The following is a 17153-nucleotide window of genomic DNA, read 5'->3' as shown; positions in this document are numbered from 1 at the left end:
TGCTACATTATTCATTAAACAAAGAGAGATGGGCCTTCTTTCAGATTTCATGAGAAAACCTCTCAGTCAAAGTTTCGTTATTGCGTTGAATAAAGTACGCACCCAATCACGTCTTCATTCACTATTTATCTATTTCCTATTTTTAGATTTTCGGCCCACAACTTGCGGGCCGATACTTAAATTTAAAAGGAAAATGAAGGTTTAAGAAGAATGGCATGACATCTTTAATCAAACATGAAATTGACTTTAAACCAATGGGATGCACGGTTAGTGACTTGCGGTTGATTTTTAGTTGTTTTTAAAGGCAACACTTTCTGCAACAGGCCCCTGGAATAGCATTATGCAATCGAGAACATTCTGTTAAAATATTCGATCCGAATAAAGAAATATATATTAAGTCACTGGTTCTTGAGCTCAGAATCTTTCATTGAGCTGATGGTGCATATTGTGCTGATTGTGCACTCAGAGTCCCTATATAGGATTAGAGAACGAGAGAAAAAAAAAATACACGGGGGTCGGGCAGGGCCCTGGGAACGATATTTTAACTGGGGGTGCTGATGTAAATTTGACAAGCAAAAAAAAAAAAATTCACTAAAAAATGAAGGTCACTTTGGTCCCGAGAAAGGGGGGCACTTTTGTGTTACATTTATTAATTTATATTAGAAACCCAGGGGTGCTGCAAATGAAGAATAATACACGCAGCACCCCAAGTCAAATCTTGGGGGTGCTTCATAGCACCCCCGCTTCCCAGGACCATGCCCCCCCCCTTCGCTGACTAAGGTCATGTGTAGTGCCCGAAAGGATTACATGGGGCTGAAAATATCCCGTTTTCAATATAATCGGTTCCAAAGATATTCTGTACTATATTAGAGTTTTTTTCTATTTTAGTTTAGCGAGATGGGCACCCTACTCAGGATTACAAAAAGATGCCGAATAAATTTTCTACCCGAGCTTCGCTCTGGCATTTTTCTTTTACAAATGAGATAAACAGCTTGCTATCTGTTAAAAGTCATGCTATTGTCAGGTTAGAAAATGCAAAGTTTTTTGCTTGCCCCTCGCGCTCGCATTGTTTTAGGTAAATACGCATCAAGTTAATTATTAAACAAATGTGATAGCATATCAAATTTTTAGCTCTCAGTCTCTCCCAATTTAAGCTCGCGCTTCACGCTGACATTTTTCTTAGTGAGATATATATCATTTTCTGCCATGAAAGACATGTTTAAAATGCTCCGTTTTTCATTCGAAATTTTCAACTCACGGTTCGGGCTCGCATCAATCGTTTAATTAGATACTGATAATGTTCATGATTTGGTGGTGATTTTTTTTAACCTCATTTAAGCATGAATGCTTGTAAGCAAGCAACCAACCAGAGGACCGACGGCTTAAGGTCCTATCCGAGTGATCTTTAATGTGGATTTAAATGCCTTACCAAAGGGCACAAGCGCACCAAGTGGGAATCGAAGCCAGGTCACCGGAATCCCCTCTCTACCGATTGAGCTATCGCGCCTTAGAATGTTTCCTTTCTGATTAAAAAAAAAAGAAAAGAAAAAAAGGGCAGCTCGCACTTGTACTGTTTTTTTTTTTTAATAGATACATAGTGTTCTTTATTTCAAAACGTCATTAAATTGTCCAGTTTACAGATTTGAATATATAAAAAATCAGATTGCGCTTATTTAAAAAATATGTATTAAATGCCCCGTTTTCTTGTCAGAATATTACAAATTTCTGAATGTTTTTGATATGTTAATTAGATACGAATCATGTTCATAATTACACCTACGTATTGTTTAATTTTCAGCTCTAAATTTCATGGCATATACAACAAAAATCTGCTTGCGCTTCGCGCTCTCATTATTTAATTAAGCCTTGTCAGATACCTAATCATGTTTGTGAGAATAAAGCTAATATATACTTGATAATACATACTTGATAAATAAATCTATTTTGGTACCCCCTGCAAAATATCAAGCCCCCCCCCCCGTGCTCCTCTGCTGACAAAATCCTAGCTGCACTGCTGGTGAGCGTACTGAGTGACCGAGTCTTTTAAACAAAAGCCTTAATTTAGGGCAGAATGTGTGTTTGATAAGAAATCAATGTTTTAAATTACAATATTACGCTCAATTGAGGTCATTTTAAATAAATGAATAAATAAATAAATTTGCAAACAAAAAATACACATTTCTATCTAGTTTGTAAAGTTATATGAGCAAGACCCTCATATTGGAGTTCAGATATAAGAAGCAATCAAGTAAAGGGCTAATAGAAAATTTTAGAAAATAAGCGAGTCGTCGACATTAAGCGAGATAAACAACAGAGGGGTGGAGAAGCAAAATCGACAAGCGAGACAATCCGCTGACCCCCTCCCAACTCTCTCCATTCTTTTCCTTCTGTTGTTCTATGCTTTTTCTTGAAACTTTTTGTGGCAAGTTTCCCCCCTCCCCCTCACTTCCATGCATCTTTATCAAAAGGCCTACGTCAGTGTCCATAGCCCAATTTTCTGATTTTAGAATCTAGAAGGCATTGTTTCATGCAACTACGGTCTCTTTTAATTGATCAGCACTGTAAAATATATTGGGTAAAATTTTAACCACGAGGATAATTATGTGTCCAACCAATTTGGGGCAGTATTCTACCCAATACGGGAATATTGCAATTACTTTAGAATGGGCAAAATTTTCATCACACTGGATAAATAAAAATGCCCCAAAGAAATGCCCAATGTTGGTTGGACACATAATTACCCTCATGGGGCACTTTTTTACCCAATATTTTTTTAGAGTGAGTTCATTAGACCAGAAATAATAAATAGATCGGTCTATAACCATTTGAATGAGCTAAAAGTTTTCATATATGGAGAAAGATGTTTTAAATACCCAAAGAGTAGGCTCTTAGGGTTCATATTTTAATTCTTTTTTTTTTTCAAATCTCCTTTCATCACATGCATTGTCATGTTGGGAAATGCAGTCGTATGACCATCATGACAAACAAATCTAAAGGCTAATGACTAGAGTCCAGCGCAGATATTGTAATATAGATTGAATGTATAATTTCACCTGTGCACGTACAGTATTATCTGTCTCAGACTACGATATATGAGCATGGACCTATGATAACAGCAAATGCAAAAATTGAAGATAAACATAGATTTGTTGTAATCAAGTAAAATGAACTGAGTAAATATCTTAACTTGCAATGCAAGAGACCAAGAAACATTTACTAATTCATATTTTCACATAAAGATATTATTTCTTCAATAAACATAGCAGCATAACTCTACAAACGTAAACATAATCCTCAAATCATGACGGGTATCGCACTGATCTATATACTGTATAAATAAATAGTATATAATCATGTGCAATATAGATGTATTATGCGCCGTTTGTTTTTATAAAACACATGCGGATCACATAAAATTATATATCGTACATCTTATTTCAATTTTTTTCGCTATATGTGACATGACAACAATTATTATGTGTTTATTCGATGAACGCGTTAAAATGGACGAATTTGAGATGCGGAACACAAATATTCTATAGTATTGATAGTTTTCACAAACTTATATTTTGAGTAAATCACGAATTTGTGTTCCATATATAGCCATATATGTGTGTGTAATATTCCAATTTGAAATGTATATTTATTAGACTTTTAATTTTAATTAACCCCAAATAAGAATTATCGCATATCAAAATAAAAAATGTAATAAAAACTTTAACATATTCCGTCAAAATATCAAAATACGTGATTTTCGAGATTCTTTCAGATTTTACGCGAAAATGAAACTTTCACACAAAAGTGCACTTAGCATCCGCCCGTACGTTATTCCTCAGTATTTCCGCAAGACTTTAAGCTGGGAGCCAAGAAATTAAAAAATTTTCTATCCAAACTTCCAAAGTATAAAAACTCTTAGTATGTACTTTATACATGTAATTCTGTACATAATGTACGGTATGTTCAATTTTAAATTCAACATGCGCACCTAGTAAAATATACATTAACCCTTTTCGGATAACATAAAATGAGATATCTTCCATCTTAATTGAAAATTCTTGTAATATTTGTAACATTAGGACATTTACTATACATTCAATGGGTAAACGCATTTAAATCGAAGAATTTAAGTTGTGTAAAAAAAAAAATCAAACTATTGATAGTTTTCACAAACTTTTATTTTGAGGAAATCGCGGTTTTATGTTTCACTGCGCCATATATGTGTGTGTAATATTCAAATTAAAATGTATATTTATCAGACTTATAATTTGAAAATTCAAATAAAAAGGATCGCATATCAAAGGTAATCAAAAATTTGAACCTATTCCGTCAAAATATCAAAATGCGTGATTTTCGACATTCTTTCAGATTTCACGCTAAAATGACACTTTCACGCAAAAGTGCGCTTGGCATCCGGCCGTACGCTATTCCTGGGTATTTTAGCAAGACTTTTAGCTGGGATGCCAAGCATTAACAAATTTTGCCGTCGAATCCTTATCTAGAGCACTTTTTGACGTTTGACTGGTCTACTATATGGGGAATGTACCTGAAAATTCTTTAAAAACCATGTCAAAAGTGTTTTAATTAATGCATTTTGTTCATAACCATGCAAAATACCTAATATTGAATATGGATTTAAATAAATATGGAGATATCACTAACCTGTCACGGCACTGACAATGAAAGCTACAGCTACTGTGATGAGGAATCCAAGAGAACCGTACAGGTGATAAGACAATGAGTAGAAATTTTCTAACGCCGTTCTATATAACGGAAAAGACAATTCAAAATTCTGAAATTATTATCTTTAAAGAAGGGGGGGGGGGGGCAGTTCTAAGATTTGTCAGGAAGTTTCAACGTATATTTTTATTCCAAATCTTTGGCAAAATAAGTATCTAATAAACCCTCTACATATAGAAAATATTTTGATTAAAGTACTGTGGAGTATATTGGACTGTCATTCGGAAATCCCAATATTACAAATATGAAGTGGTCATTATATTGGATTCTTGTAAACGTTCGAATTTGACCGACAACAGAGGTGCATCCTGGAGCTGGTTCATCAGTCAAGCGCTTATCACTTACTTTATCACGGCATGGACCTACTAGTAAAGTAGGTCCATGGTCACGGTAATATAGACTTCATTACTGTATATACATGAACAAAAATTTAAAATATCAAAACCTGAATTTCCCCCTTATTCCATATTATAAAATGTTGCTTATTTAAAAATAAACATAAAATAATAATTATAGACCTGAATTGTTAATTTTTACATTTTAATTGTAAATTTTACCAGCATATTTATATCGCGTCTCACAAATCAAGCTTTTTATGATTTTTTTCTCAAAGATTCCATCCTACAATGAATTAAAAATAATGCTATTCATTAGTTCTAAAATTTAAGTAAACTAGCTTAAAAAGTTGAAAACAGTAAACAGTCGCAAACTCTGTCCTGCTTATACGGGTGACTATAATACAAAGAGATTTATTGCTTCAAAAACAAAATTAAATCAGTCAACAATGAATATTTATATGTCATCACGAAAGAGTGTGCACAAGTAATATCACGTATTACAACTTTTTTGGCTTTAGTGTAGTGACAGACACTATCAAAGAAATAGACAAAGTATAGAATAGAATGGCTTTTGAATTTAATAATAAAGAGCAGAACCTCTCGCATTTTGCTTAAGCAATTTGAATAATACGGGAGTTTTAATCGAATTAATAACTGGAATCTGCTCTCATCTTGCATTGACTGGCGAAATTTAATTCTACTTCAACTGAAATCATCTTAAATTCCTATTTATTTTTAGTGATTCCTCTTAATATTTGTATGAAATAAACTTGAAATGAAAATAAATGTCAAAAATTGATCTTCAGATCAATTATAATATTGGTCATTAAAACTGTATTACCTCGTGTCGTTTTTTATGCAGACTTGAGAGGTGTTGGCTGAAATTCATTCCGAGTATTTTAAACGTTTGTGGATTAGTTTAAGCTATTTTGTACCTTTCATCATCAGTTTGTGTCTCGTTGGTCGGGTTGGTGGATGATTCCGTGATCGATGTCCACGTCTCGACCTCGGTGACCATGGTGGTATAATATGTTAAGTTAGTTGAGTTCTGCTCAACAGTACAGCCTTCTACAGAGAGCGGTAGAACGTCTGATCTGATATTATCTGCATACATCTTTCCAACTTTCAGCCATGTCATTATACCAATGCTCACGATAGTACCAACCAAAACACCCTTTCATGAGAAAGAAAAATAGTTATCAGGGGCGGATCAAGGTTTCGCCAATAGGGGGGGGGGGCGAAAAATATTGTCATCAACATTTTTTTCGATTGGCCGCTATAATCTGATTTTTTTTCCAGGGGGTAGTCCTAACTAAAGACTGAAGTTTTAGTTTTTATTGTTATAAACAAGATAAGGTATCTCATGTGGTCTTAATATAATATGCGAGCGCGAGCTCAAATTCTTTGATATTTTATGTCCTTAGACCTGAAGATTCTGAGCAGTTTTTATAATCATGAACAAAGATAAGTATCCAACTAAAGAATGCGAGCGCGAAAAGGGAGTCAATTAGGACTGTTTTTAGTGATTAATGAAGAGGATACAAGTATCACCAATTAAATAATGAGTGTGCGAAGCGCAAGCTCAAAATTTTTGATATTCCGACCTGAAAACTGGACAGTCTAAGCGCGTTTTTTTTAAAGAACAAGCTGTGTCTCAAACAATGAAATGCAAGCGCGAAGCACGAGCTTAATTTTATTACTGACATGATAAAGGGGCATTTTGAGAAATTTTGGTAATAATTTCCAAAGAGGATAGGTTTCTCACATAAAATTTATATATATATTAACAATTTGTGTAAATCAAACAAAATAATGAAAGCTTGATGTGCGAGCTGAAATATTGTGTGCAAATTGATTTCAGAACTGGATATATCAAGTGCCATTTAATCCTCTTGAATGAGATTCATTACACAGGCAATGCGAGCGCGAAGCGCGAGCGAAATTTTTTATATAAATTCTATTTTCCAATTCTTCCCCTCACCTTTTTCTTGTTTCCTTTCGGGTCGGGCCGGCCGTTACGAGGCTGTAAATAACACATCATGGGTATAATACCTCTTTCTTACTTTCCTTTCTGTTTTTCATCGTTTGTATCAAGTTAAAGAGTACACTTATTTCTGCAGGTTGCCAAAAAAATAGGGGGGGGGGCCGGGGCCGGCTCGGCCCCCTCCTGGATCCGCGCCTGGTTATGAATAAATGTATCATTCACTTGTTAATCATTCGTAATACTTGATAACGGTGATGATAGCTGGCATATATATAGCGTTTGTTGCCAGAGGATACAGAGCACAACTAATTTATTATCAAACCTGCTTCAGCATTTCTTTGTAATTCTCTCTTTAGTAAAAAGTCCACATAATCATACAAGATGAAAAAAATCATTAAAAAACATTAAAAAATCATTAAAAATCATTAAAAGAATCATGGAAAGAATCAAGTGAAATTAGAAAATTATTACGATACTAAATATGCACTTCCATGCATATATATACAAAAGTCTGGAATAAATAATTAACCATCAATGACAATCCTTTTTGACTTTCATGAGATTAAAAGAAAACTTGAAATAATTATATTGGTTTAATAAAATACTGAAATCATGCCATTACACGACATAGTTCTGGTCTAGATAAATGACAATATCAAACAGTTCACGTAAAAAGTTACAAAAATAATTTTATATATGATATACTTTTTTTAGTGTAGAAAGATGCTCAAAGGTCTTCTCTGTTAACTGACACACAAAAGGAATTATTGATGCTTGAGTAAATGCTGCCAATTTTATCATGAGCATTAATGGCTTTGTGCCAAAATGAAGGAAATAGTGATGTGAGCAGCAGTCTAACCGCTCTTTCACACGGTATCATATTCGTAATTTGAATGATGATTCCAGTGAAAAATCATTCTAATGACAAATTTTTAGCACGTGTGAAACCAAACTAGAATCACGAACGCGAATCACAATCACGAATTCAAATTCTACTCTGGAGGTGAATATCAAGTTTCTCTCAAATTACGGTACGAACAGCTTGACCTCCAAAACATCTTTTGGGGGCGTCGGAGCTTACGTGACCTTCCAAGCACTTCCTTGGATAATACAATTGTCATCAACTCATTGTATTTTTTTATTTGCGATGTGCAGTGCTTTGATTGATAAGTAACAAAGGACACAATGCCGCCTTCGCTCAGATATTCGAATTCAAATCAGTTTTCGAGTGAACGTGTGAATGGTATATGATGTCATTATTACAATGATGATTCAATATTCTCGTGAGAAAAAGCCCTAAAATCCATTACTCACTATCAAATGATATGCACTTTGCATTCATTTATGATCATGTTGGAATAATGTGTGTTTTTAATATTTTGCTTAGGTAAGGATAGTTGATCATGTTAATGTAAAATTTCCCTCAGGATCTTGCTGAGCAAACATGATGACGATGATGATACTACTACTATTACTACTACTACTACTACTACCGGTGGCGTACCTATGCTTTTCCAAAGGGGGGGGCAAATTCGTCCGCCCGAAAATTTGACAAGCAAAAAAAAAAAAAAAAAGTTTACAACCACAAATAAAGGAAATTTCGCACCAGAATAAAATTGACAAGCAAAAAAAATGGCCCACTTAGCTCGTCAGGGATCAGTTTTGACTCGTCAGGGGGGCAGGGATACGTCCCTTGCATGTGTTGTGACTCGTGAGGGGGGGGGGCAGTCTGCCCCCCTGCCCCCCCCCCCCCCTTAGGTACGCTAATGACTACTACTGTTACTACCACTACTGCTACTAATACTTCTACTTCTACTAATACTACTACGACGACGACGACGACGACGACGACTACTACTACTACTACTACTACTACTACTACTACTTCTACTACTACTAATAATTATATTGATGATAATTATTATTATTATCATTATTATCATGAGAAAGATTACATTAAATTAAAATGGATCTAACCAGGCTTCATAATATGATGTGTTTAAGTCTGAAAAGGGGGAAGAGACAAATAAAGTAATATCTATTTTTGTAGAAGATATTGTTAATTGGGTCGAGATCTGAAAATAAAGTTCATATTATCAATCTTAAATCCTTCATAAAACAAATGAAAAGTTTAAATATTGTGGGGAATTCAAACATAAATCATTCATATTCATAGCACTAATAGCGAATGTTGATTAGGGAATATTTCTGTGAAAGAGAGACACATTTAAGACAAGGGGGCGGGGGCGAAATTATTTTTCCCACCGAAGTTCCGGACACCAATGTTCATGACTTGCATCTTTGTGTCAAGAGTCAATGTTTCAATTCTTCCCGAAATTCGGGAAATTATGGCTTTTACCAGGAAAGGTTAGTGAAATGAAAAAAATCTACGAAATTCAGGGAAATAAAAAAATGACAATTATAAACAACAATTAATCGTGGCAACATTCATATTACATTTAAAGAAGTATTTACCTCCAGACATAGCTCATAATTTTCCGCTCGCGCTCCGCGCTTTCATTTCATAATTTTGTTCCTATTTTGAAAGAGGGTGTGAACAAAATAATGTTATTTAAATTCCTTGATTTGGGTCACTTGGACCAAATTAAAGCTCACTGTATCATTGTCCGATTTTGATTAAAAATCAAAATTGAAAATCCCAGGAAATGTCTATGAATTTCGGGAAATTTGGGATTCATTTTCGGGAAATTTGTTTTGGATCTGTGGGAACAGAACGCATGCGCGTGGAGTTAAAATTTTCATTGTGGCCTCGTAAACGATGCCACGATCATGAATCAGCACACTCAAAGTACCGGTTCCCTTACATTAAATATAGGCCTCATCGAGATCCAATCCACGCGCATGCGGTGAAGCGCCGTGGTGTAGCGGTTCTGACTCTCGCCTTGTAATCACAGGGTCGTGTGTTCGAATCCCAACATGGCCTAGCGCCCTTTGACAAGGCGTCAATCCACACTTTGCCACTCTCACCCAGGTGCTAATTGGGTACCGGTAGGAAACAACCGTTATTGTGGTTGGTTTAGCAAGTTTGCGCCTAACAGGCTGCTTGAAATGCTATGAATCCAGTGACCGGGTAATAATAATTGTGAAGCGCTTTGAACAGTCGTAGATTCATTAAGCGCTATATAAATGCCAATTATTATTCCGAAGACGCAAGTCATGAATATTCATATTGGCGTCCGGAACTGTGGTGGAAAAAATAATTTCGCGGGCGGGGAGGGGGGGTGGAGAAAGTATCAAGTTTTATTATACCCTGTTCCATGCATGTGTTCTAGTATACAAAAAATCGATCCGGTGAGACAAATTAACACATTTATTTTTCTTAATGAAGGAAATACTAACTTACTTTGTAATTAATTCTTGGGCAGCAAAATCCAAGGGTGAATGTTGCGACGACAGCCCCGTATGTAAGACCATAGATAGACAAGCCCATCTGAATTTCAATAATATATCAATCAAATAAGCATCTGAGGGTGTTCCTCTTAGTTCCATGTAAGGAGTCAGTGGAAAAATGAGCCAAAAAGGTTTTAGGGGCAGATATGGCGTATTGAGCAAAATTTATAAAAAGTTGCGAGCGAGCAAAATTTCGACATTCGTATTACAAACAAAAAAATCAAATTTTGTGATAGATTTTGACATATTCAGTAAAATAATAATATTTCGACCTCCTCTCTTTCCTTTACTTTCCCTTTCTTTTTTTTCTTGGTGGTGAAAAATGGGGGGGGGGGCAAGTGCACCAAGCCACTATCTGTAGGACATTGTCAGGAGCGATTAATCCGCCCCTTCAATTATCATTTTTCTTCTGTATTAATTACTGGTAGTGTGAGTTGGGGGCATACTAGCGGTGTTAAATTTGCAAATATTCATGTCATCGTTTGACACTTTAAGAGGCAGGCTACAGGCATACACGAGATTCAAATGTCAGTCATGTATTGAGGATGTGGTCGCTTTATGGATTTATGGATTTTAACGAGGTGATAAAGCCTTAAAGATGAATGGTTAATTTGTGTGTGTCGAAATCTCGATAATAACAACGACGTCTTGACCGGGTCTTTTTTTATACATCTACATAGAATCATAATGTCACTTGTATAGGAAAATAATAGGGTTAAGACAGTGCCACTGGAACACAAAAGCTGTCTATTGATTGAAGTGATTGTGATTGGTAGTGGGTAGGGGGTATTGGAAGGTACGGCAATTGTCTTGTTGGTCATTTCACCTTTGTGACCATTTCAACTTTGTGACCGAATTGAAAACCCCGAGTTACGGTTGTATGAACATGCAACTGTCTTAAAATACAATGGCCCGTATTCTGAACTCGGATTTTTAAATTGAACCCTGGTTTAAAAGTTGTGGTTCAACTATGGAGAGCCAATTGGGGCACAAATCCCTAACAGCCGGTAAACATTCAATTTATTAACTCATATGACACCCAAATCGTTCATAATTGTCTGGGAATGATAACTAAAGTATTGTTTCTTCATTATGAAAGCAAAAGGAAACAAAATAGTAAACATAACAAATATACAATACAAACATAATTTTTGAATTTTGGGCACAGAATTTTAGCACAGAGTTAGACCGTGGCCTATTAACGTATCTCTATGGTTAAACCTGACTTCAGAATACGGACCAATCTTCTTTCCCCCAGATATTTACTGAAAGTAGAAAATGGAAAAAAATACCAACCATGAGCACTTGATCCCCCATCACCATGGCAAGAAAGGCCACTCCAATCGCGACTAAGCCGAAGAAAAAAGCTGTGAAGACAATAGTATAATGGAATCGATTAAGTAACAAACACTAAAAAAGCACTGGCATTGTCATTGTAAATTTTACCCACAAAACAACATTATATTTCATTTGATCTGAAAATCGGATTCAATCATCGAAAATAAATCGTCTTGAGATTTGCCTGAACTCGCGAAAGTTTCGTCGAAATAAAGATGATTAGGTAAAGGAATATAATTGTGTGTCATCAAGTAAAAACAAATATTTTCATCATAATGTAAATACTACATCATGTATGATATTTTTCATGCATTAAAAACTCAAACAACCGAAAACCTCACTGATGCTGCGGCCAAGCCACCTAAAGCTTCGATCGAACTGAATTCGATTTCGTCTGCTCATTACACAACTTACATAATAATTTGGTAATAATGGTGTAGGTTCTTCCATTTAGATTTGGCCATATTGCCTTGAATATATCCTCTCCAGCTACCGCTGCCAAAGCATTCAATCCGGATGACAAAGTACTATAATAAACAGGTTGAAACCAAACAATAGATGATTATTGGTTACAGGGGAAACAATTGAATAAGTTTGTTCTAGGTTCTGGGGTTATATAATTAGAGAGGGGGTGGCCCACGAATTTGGAAGGCCAAAGTCTGCTGATGACTTGAAGGCGATGCAATGAGAGGATAAGAAGAGAGGGAGAAAGGGGGAGAGAGAGATAGGGGAGGGGGAGGGGGTGAGAGAGAAAGAATCGAGGGATATGGGAGGGGAGACTGGGGTCGAATATATATTATTTAAAATTCTGACAAAACTAACGAACTTTTATTAAAATGTAACAAATACAAGATTATGTAAGAGTAACAAAAAACGTGCGACAAACGAAACGATTGTAAGAAAGACTAAAGTAACCAATTATGCAAAAGATTTAACAAATTACATGCATATTATATGGTGTGACACGCGTTGCGATTTTAAAAATGTTACATTTCAATGTAATGCAATACGTATTTACATGCAGCAAATTAATTGTGATCTGCTGTATGACTGTTACCTAAGGGAGGCACTAAGAACTGAAGACAAGAATATTCCAGGGATTCCTGGCATCTTAGCGAATACCTCCATCACCATGTATGGCATGATCTGAAGTTTAAAGATAAAACACATTGTCAAACTACAGACACTAACAAAGGACTGTAAACATGGTCAATACAGGAGTTAAGGTACACGTGAAAATATTTGTAAATCATCTAAACAAAGAGTTGTGATTGATCCGATCAATCTCAACTATGGAAAGCCAGCAACATCAAAATCTAAAATGCATGTTTGTTCCAAAATATTTTCTAGAAATGACGTAAATTCTCATATTCACTATTTTCTTGACAATTTAGTATGCTTCTCTTGGTTTTTCAATGACATTGAGCAGATTTCCTAAAGAAAAAAATTATGACGTATTGATGGATTTCCATTATACTTGAGATTGATCTGATCAATCAAAACTCTTTGTGAGATGGGGCCCAGAAAATTAAAGGGATAATCCAGGTTGGATAGATTTATATCTCAATAAATAGAGTAAAATTCACAAAGCAAATTGCTGAAAAAAAAAATTTGATCAAAATTTGATAAAAAATAACACAGTTATTGATTTTTTAAGATTTGCATTATTCCGGTGAAACAGTTCTAGGCATGTCTTTATGAATATTAATTAGGTGGGCTGATGATGTCATATTCCCACTTGTTCTTTTGTATTCTATTATAGGAAATTAGGTTTATTCAAACATTTTCTACCAAGAACTAAAACAATTGGTTTGACAACTGATTAAGTGCATTAGTTATTTATTGATAATGGAGACACATCATTTACACATGTATGAAAAAATGAAACATTTATGATTTCATGTAATAACACAAGAAAAGGGAAAGTGGGGATGTGACATCATCAGCCCACCTAATGAATATTCATGACGATGTGCATATAACTGTTCTCACCGTTTGATAGACTTTAAAATTCAATAACTTCGTTATTTGTTATCCGATTTTGATGAAATTTTCAGGATTTTGCTTTGTGAATTTTACTCTATTTATTTAGATATAAATATTTTCAGCCCGGACTATCCATTTAAGTAACATCATCATGGAGTTTGTGGTTATATCATGGTGTAAGATGCAAGTTATGTAAGCATTCTTACCTGATCCGGGCTGAAGACCTTGCCCTGGGTGTGAGGGTCACAGTTAAAGTAATAGGCGTACATAACCACACCAGACAAAGACATGAGGATGAGAACCGTCCATTGTGACAGCACAGCCAGTGATATAGCCCTTAGGATGTAAAGAAATGGAATTAATAGAAAGAGAGAGAGAGAGAGAGAGAGAGAGAGAGAGAGGGTGGGGAGAGAGGGAGGGGGGGGGGGGAGATGGCTTATGAAACCTTTCGACTCTACTTGACATGAATGTGAAGCGCGAGCCAGAAAAAATAAAAATAATAACTAGAACAGCAATCGTATCAGAACGATGTGCATGCATTCAGGTCTGTGATTAGATAGAGGGCAGGAAACACAAGGAGACAGAGAGAGAGAGAAAAAAAAACTCTAGATGATGATTTTATAATACTTATTTCAATGACAATCCGTGGGTGAATAAGGTTTCAGCTTGAAAGTGATACAAATCTGTTGCTGATTAAGTGTGCATTGTATAGTATGCCACTTGATCAAATCGGATTATCTCCAAATTTTCTGCTATAACCTATGTCGTATTTGGTATCAATGGACAAGAAATTACAATGCGGTGACATTGCTATCACCTTTATTTGTGCACAAGCAATAGACCGGAAGTAAATGAAACATAAAATAAAAAATAAAAATGAAGGGTTATCGCGATAATTTTAAGCTAACGTCAGCTCTTTGTCAGTTCCTGTCAAAAAGTGTTGATGATCGGTTGTGGTATACAATCCTGATATCTGCCAAGTTGGAAAGTTTTCGCATCAATAATATAGAAGTACCGGCGAGTTGAAGATGCTCTGACATTATTGTGCAATTTCTGGTATTTTGAGGTGTTTAGGAGCATTTTTGAGATATTTCATCAGTTGTAAGGTATATATTTTTGTTAATGTCTTGAAAGGGCATAATCTTGAAGAATCTAAATCCAAGAAAGGATATACGGGTTTGACCTTGTATGACGCAATGAGGGCCAAACAAAAATAAACATTTTCAAAATTTTAGAAGGCGCTATTTCTAAAAGTAATTGTTACTGATGCGTAAAGGAGGATGATACCATAAGCTAATCCCGAAATGAATGAAAACAAGAAAGTTATGGCCATTTTACGATTTTCCGACTTGCATTAGTAGAGGGCGCTATTTCTAAAAGTAATGGTCACTAATGCGTAAAAACAGTTGAATTATGAGGGATGATACCATAAGCAAACCCTGAAAATATGCGACTGAAATTAATGAAAACGAGGAATTTATGGCAATTTTACGATTTTCCGACTTTGCATTTCCAAAAATATGAAGTTTTGAACGTACACTATTCCGGATTTGAATAATTTAGGGCATGAAGATGGCATTTTGAAGGGCAAGTCATGCGTCGGAGATGAAAGAGGAATCTACAGCACTTTGTCAGAAGTCTGTAGCATGCAGGATAAGGGAGATACGATAGGATTAGCAATGGTCTGCAAATTGGACTTGAAATTAAAAAAAAAGGCGCATGGATGGTCATGCGTGAGTGATTTTGGAAAACTGAATGTCAGGTGCACAACTAGGGGTGCTGGACAACATGCTTACCAAATTTAGAAGAAATTGGACGAGGAATGGGGCCAGGGCAGGATCCACAAACATAGCCCATGGTCTAACTCTATGCTAAAATTATGGGGAGCCAAAAACTCAAAATTTCTGCTTGTATTGTATATTTCTTATATCTACTATTTTGCTTCCTTTGCTTTTGTAATTTCATTCTGAGACTATGTGTCATAATAGTTAATACATCTTAACATGTACTAAAAGATATTTGTGGCCCAATTGACACTCCATAGTTAAACTACAATTTTAAACCAGGGTTTAATTTAAACCCGCGTTCAAAATACGGGCCATAAATGAATGGAATTCTGGCGGGAGAAAAAGAAGATTACAGAATAGGAATAGAGAACAAGAACAAGGCATTGCCGCCATTGGGCGTCAATACTTGTGCATGTTTATCACTGCCAAATGCGTCACTATGCGCTCTTTGAAGAAGACAGAAGCAAGGAAAAGAGTGAAAATTGCTGGCAATAGCCGCGGCACTAACTCTTTTTAATTAAGTATGTTTTCAAGGTGGATTTAAATTATTGGGTGTAGAAGAGTTCTTTACATAATGATTGGCTGGAATTCCAAAGTGAAGGGACAGCATGTGGAAAGGATCGTTCTCCATAAAACTTGGTCTGAAAACTATAGGGCAATGTAAAAGTTCCTTCTGAGTTAACTAAACATGCAATAAGATATTTTGGAAAATAACACAAGAAAATTTACGTAAAGTTGGTGATTAATTTTTTCATTCATTTATTTCAATTATTCTGTTTTCTTTATACATGGCAGCCTTTCAATATCTAGCATTTATCCAGGATTGACTTGGTTTTATTTACCGCGTAAAAATTAAAACAATAATACATTGTACAAATAATTAATGGGGGGACCATGCATTCTCTGTTATATGACCAAAGCTATGGAATCAATTGCCTATCCAACTACGCCAAATGTCGTCAACAGAAACATCCAAGTCCCAGTTGAAAACTTATTTGATCTCCCATTAACAGTTTAATAGTGTGTTTATTCAGGAGAATTCAAATTCTATTCTTTTTCGTTTTCTATTGTTGTTGTGTGTTGTGTTTATTTTCCTTGAAGCGCCATGAGCACCAAAATGTTGACCTGTGCGCTATATAAGTAGCCACCATTAATATTATTATTATTTAATTATGAAGAAATTTCTGCGAATATTTTCATGATAACTAAAAAAGATATGGATAGATTACTTTCTTAAGAGCCATTGATATCGTTGCTCTATTCTTCCTTGAGATCCAACGTACCTTTAGTCTGTTAGTTCAGAAATAATCAATGGTAATAACGCTATTCCATCAGACATAAACAAAGACACTATTATTGTTATATATAAAAATAAGATTAAGAAAAATTATTGTTTTGGGGGAGGGCTAAATAATATTGATTTCAAAACGGTATTAAAAAAAAAATTCTTTCAAATTAAGGCATAATCTGGAAAGTTTATGAGTAAAAGCAATATGGATAAACTTTGCATCTCTCTGTCACGTTTCAGCAAGCGCATAAGCAACGATCATCTTCGATTCATGATTTTATTTT

The 17153-nt window shown here is 35.2% G+C and overlaps 1 protein-coding gene across 1 annotated transcript in view; it reads right to left on the bottom strand.

Moving 5' to 3' along the window:
* Positions 1-4654: 4654 nt before the first annotated feature.
* The window catches only part of LOC129265398 (sodium-coupled monocarboxylate transporter 1-like), an 18682-nt gene continuing 6183 nt past the window's right edge, over positions 4655-17153 (bottom strand). Inside the window, exons 7-13 of the mRNA XM_064102197.1 lie at positions 14001-14130; positions 12866-12954; positions 12223-12335; positions 11767-11837; positions 10424-10510; positions 6011-6249; positions 4655-4760 (exon numbers count right to left, since the gene is read on the bottom strand). Coding sequence (XP_063958267.1) covers positions 4655-4760; positions 6011-6249; positions 10424-10510; positions 11767-11837; positions 12223-12335; positions 12866-12954; positions 14001-14130 — 835 coding nt within the window. The remainder of the gene's footprint in view (positions 4761-6010; positions 6250-10423; positions 10511-11766; positions 11838-12222; positions 12336-12865; positions 12955-14000; positions 14131-17153) is intronic.

Source organism: Lytechinus pictus, chromosome 7 (assembly GCF_037042905.1).
Source record: "Lytechinus pictus isolate F3 Inbred chromosome 7, Lp3.0, whole genome shotgun sequence".
Taxonomy (NCBI): domain Eukaryota; kingdom Metazoa; phylum Echinodermata; class Echinoidea; order Temnopleuroida; family Toxopneustidae; genus Lytechinus; species Lytechinus pictus.
The sequence above is the reverse complement of the archived record's forward strand: the minus strand, read 5'-3'. Positions and strand labels throughout refer to the sequence as shown.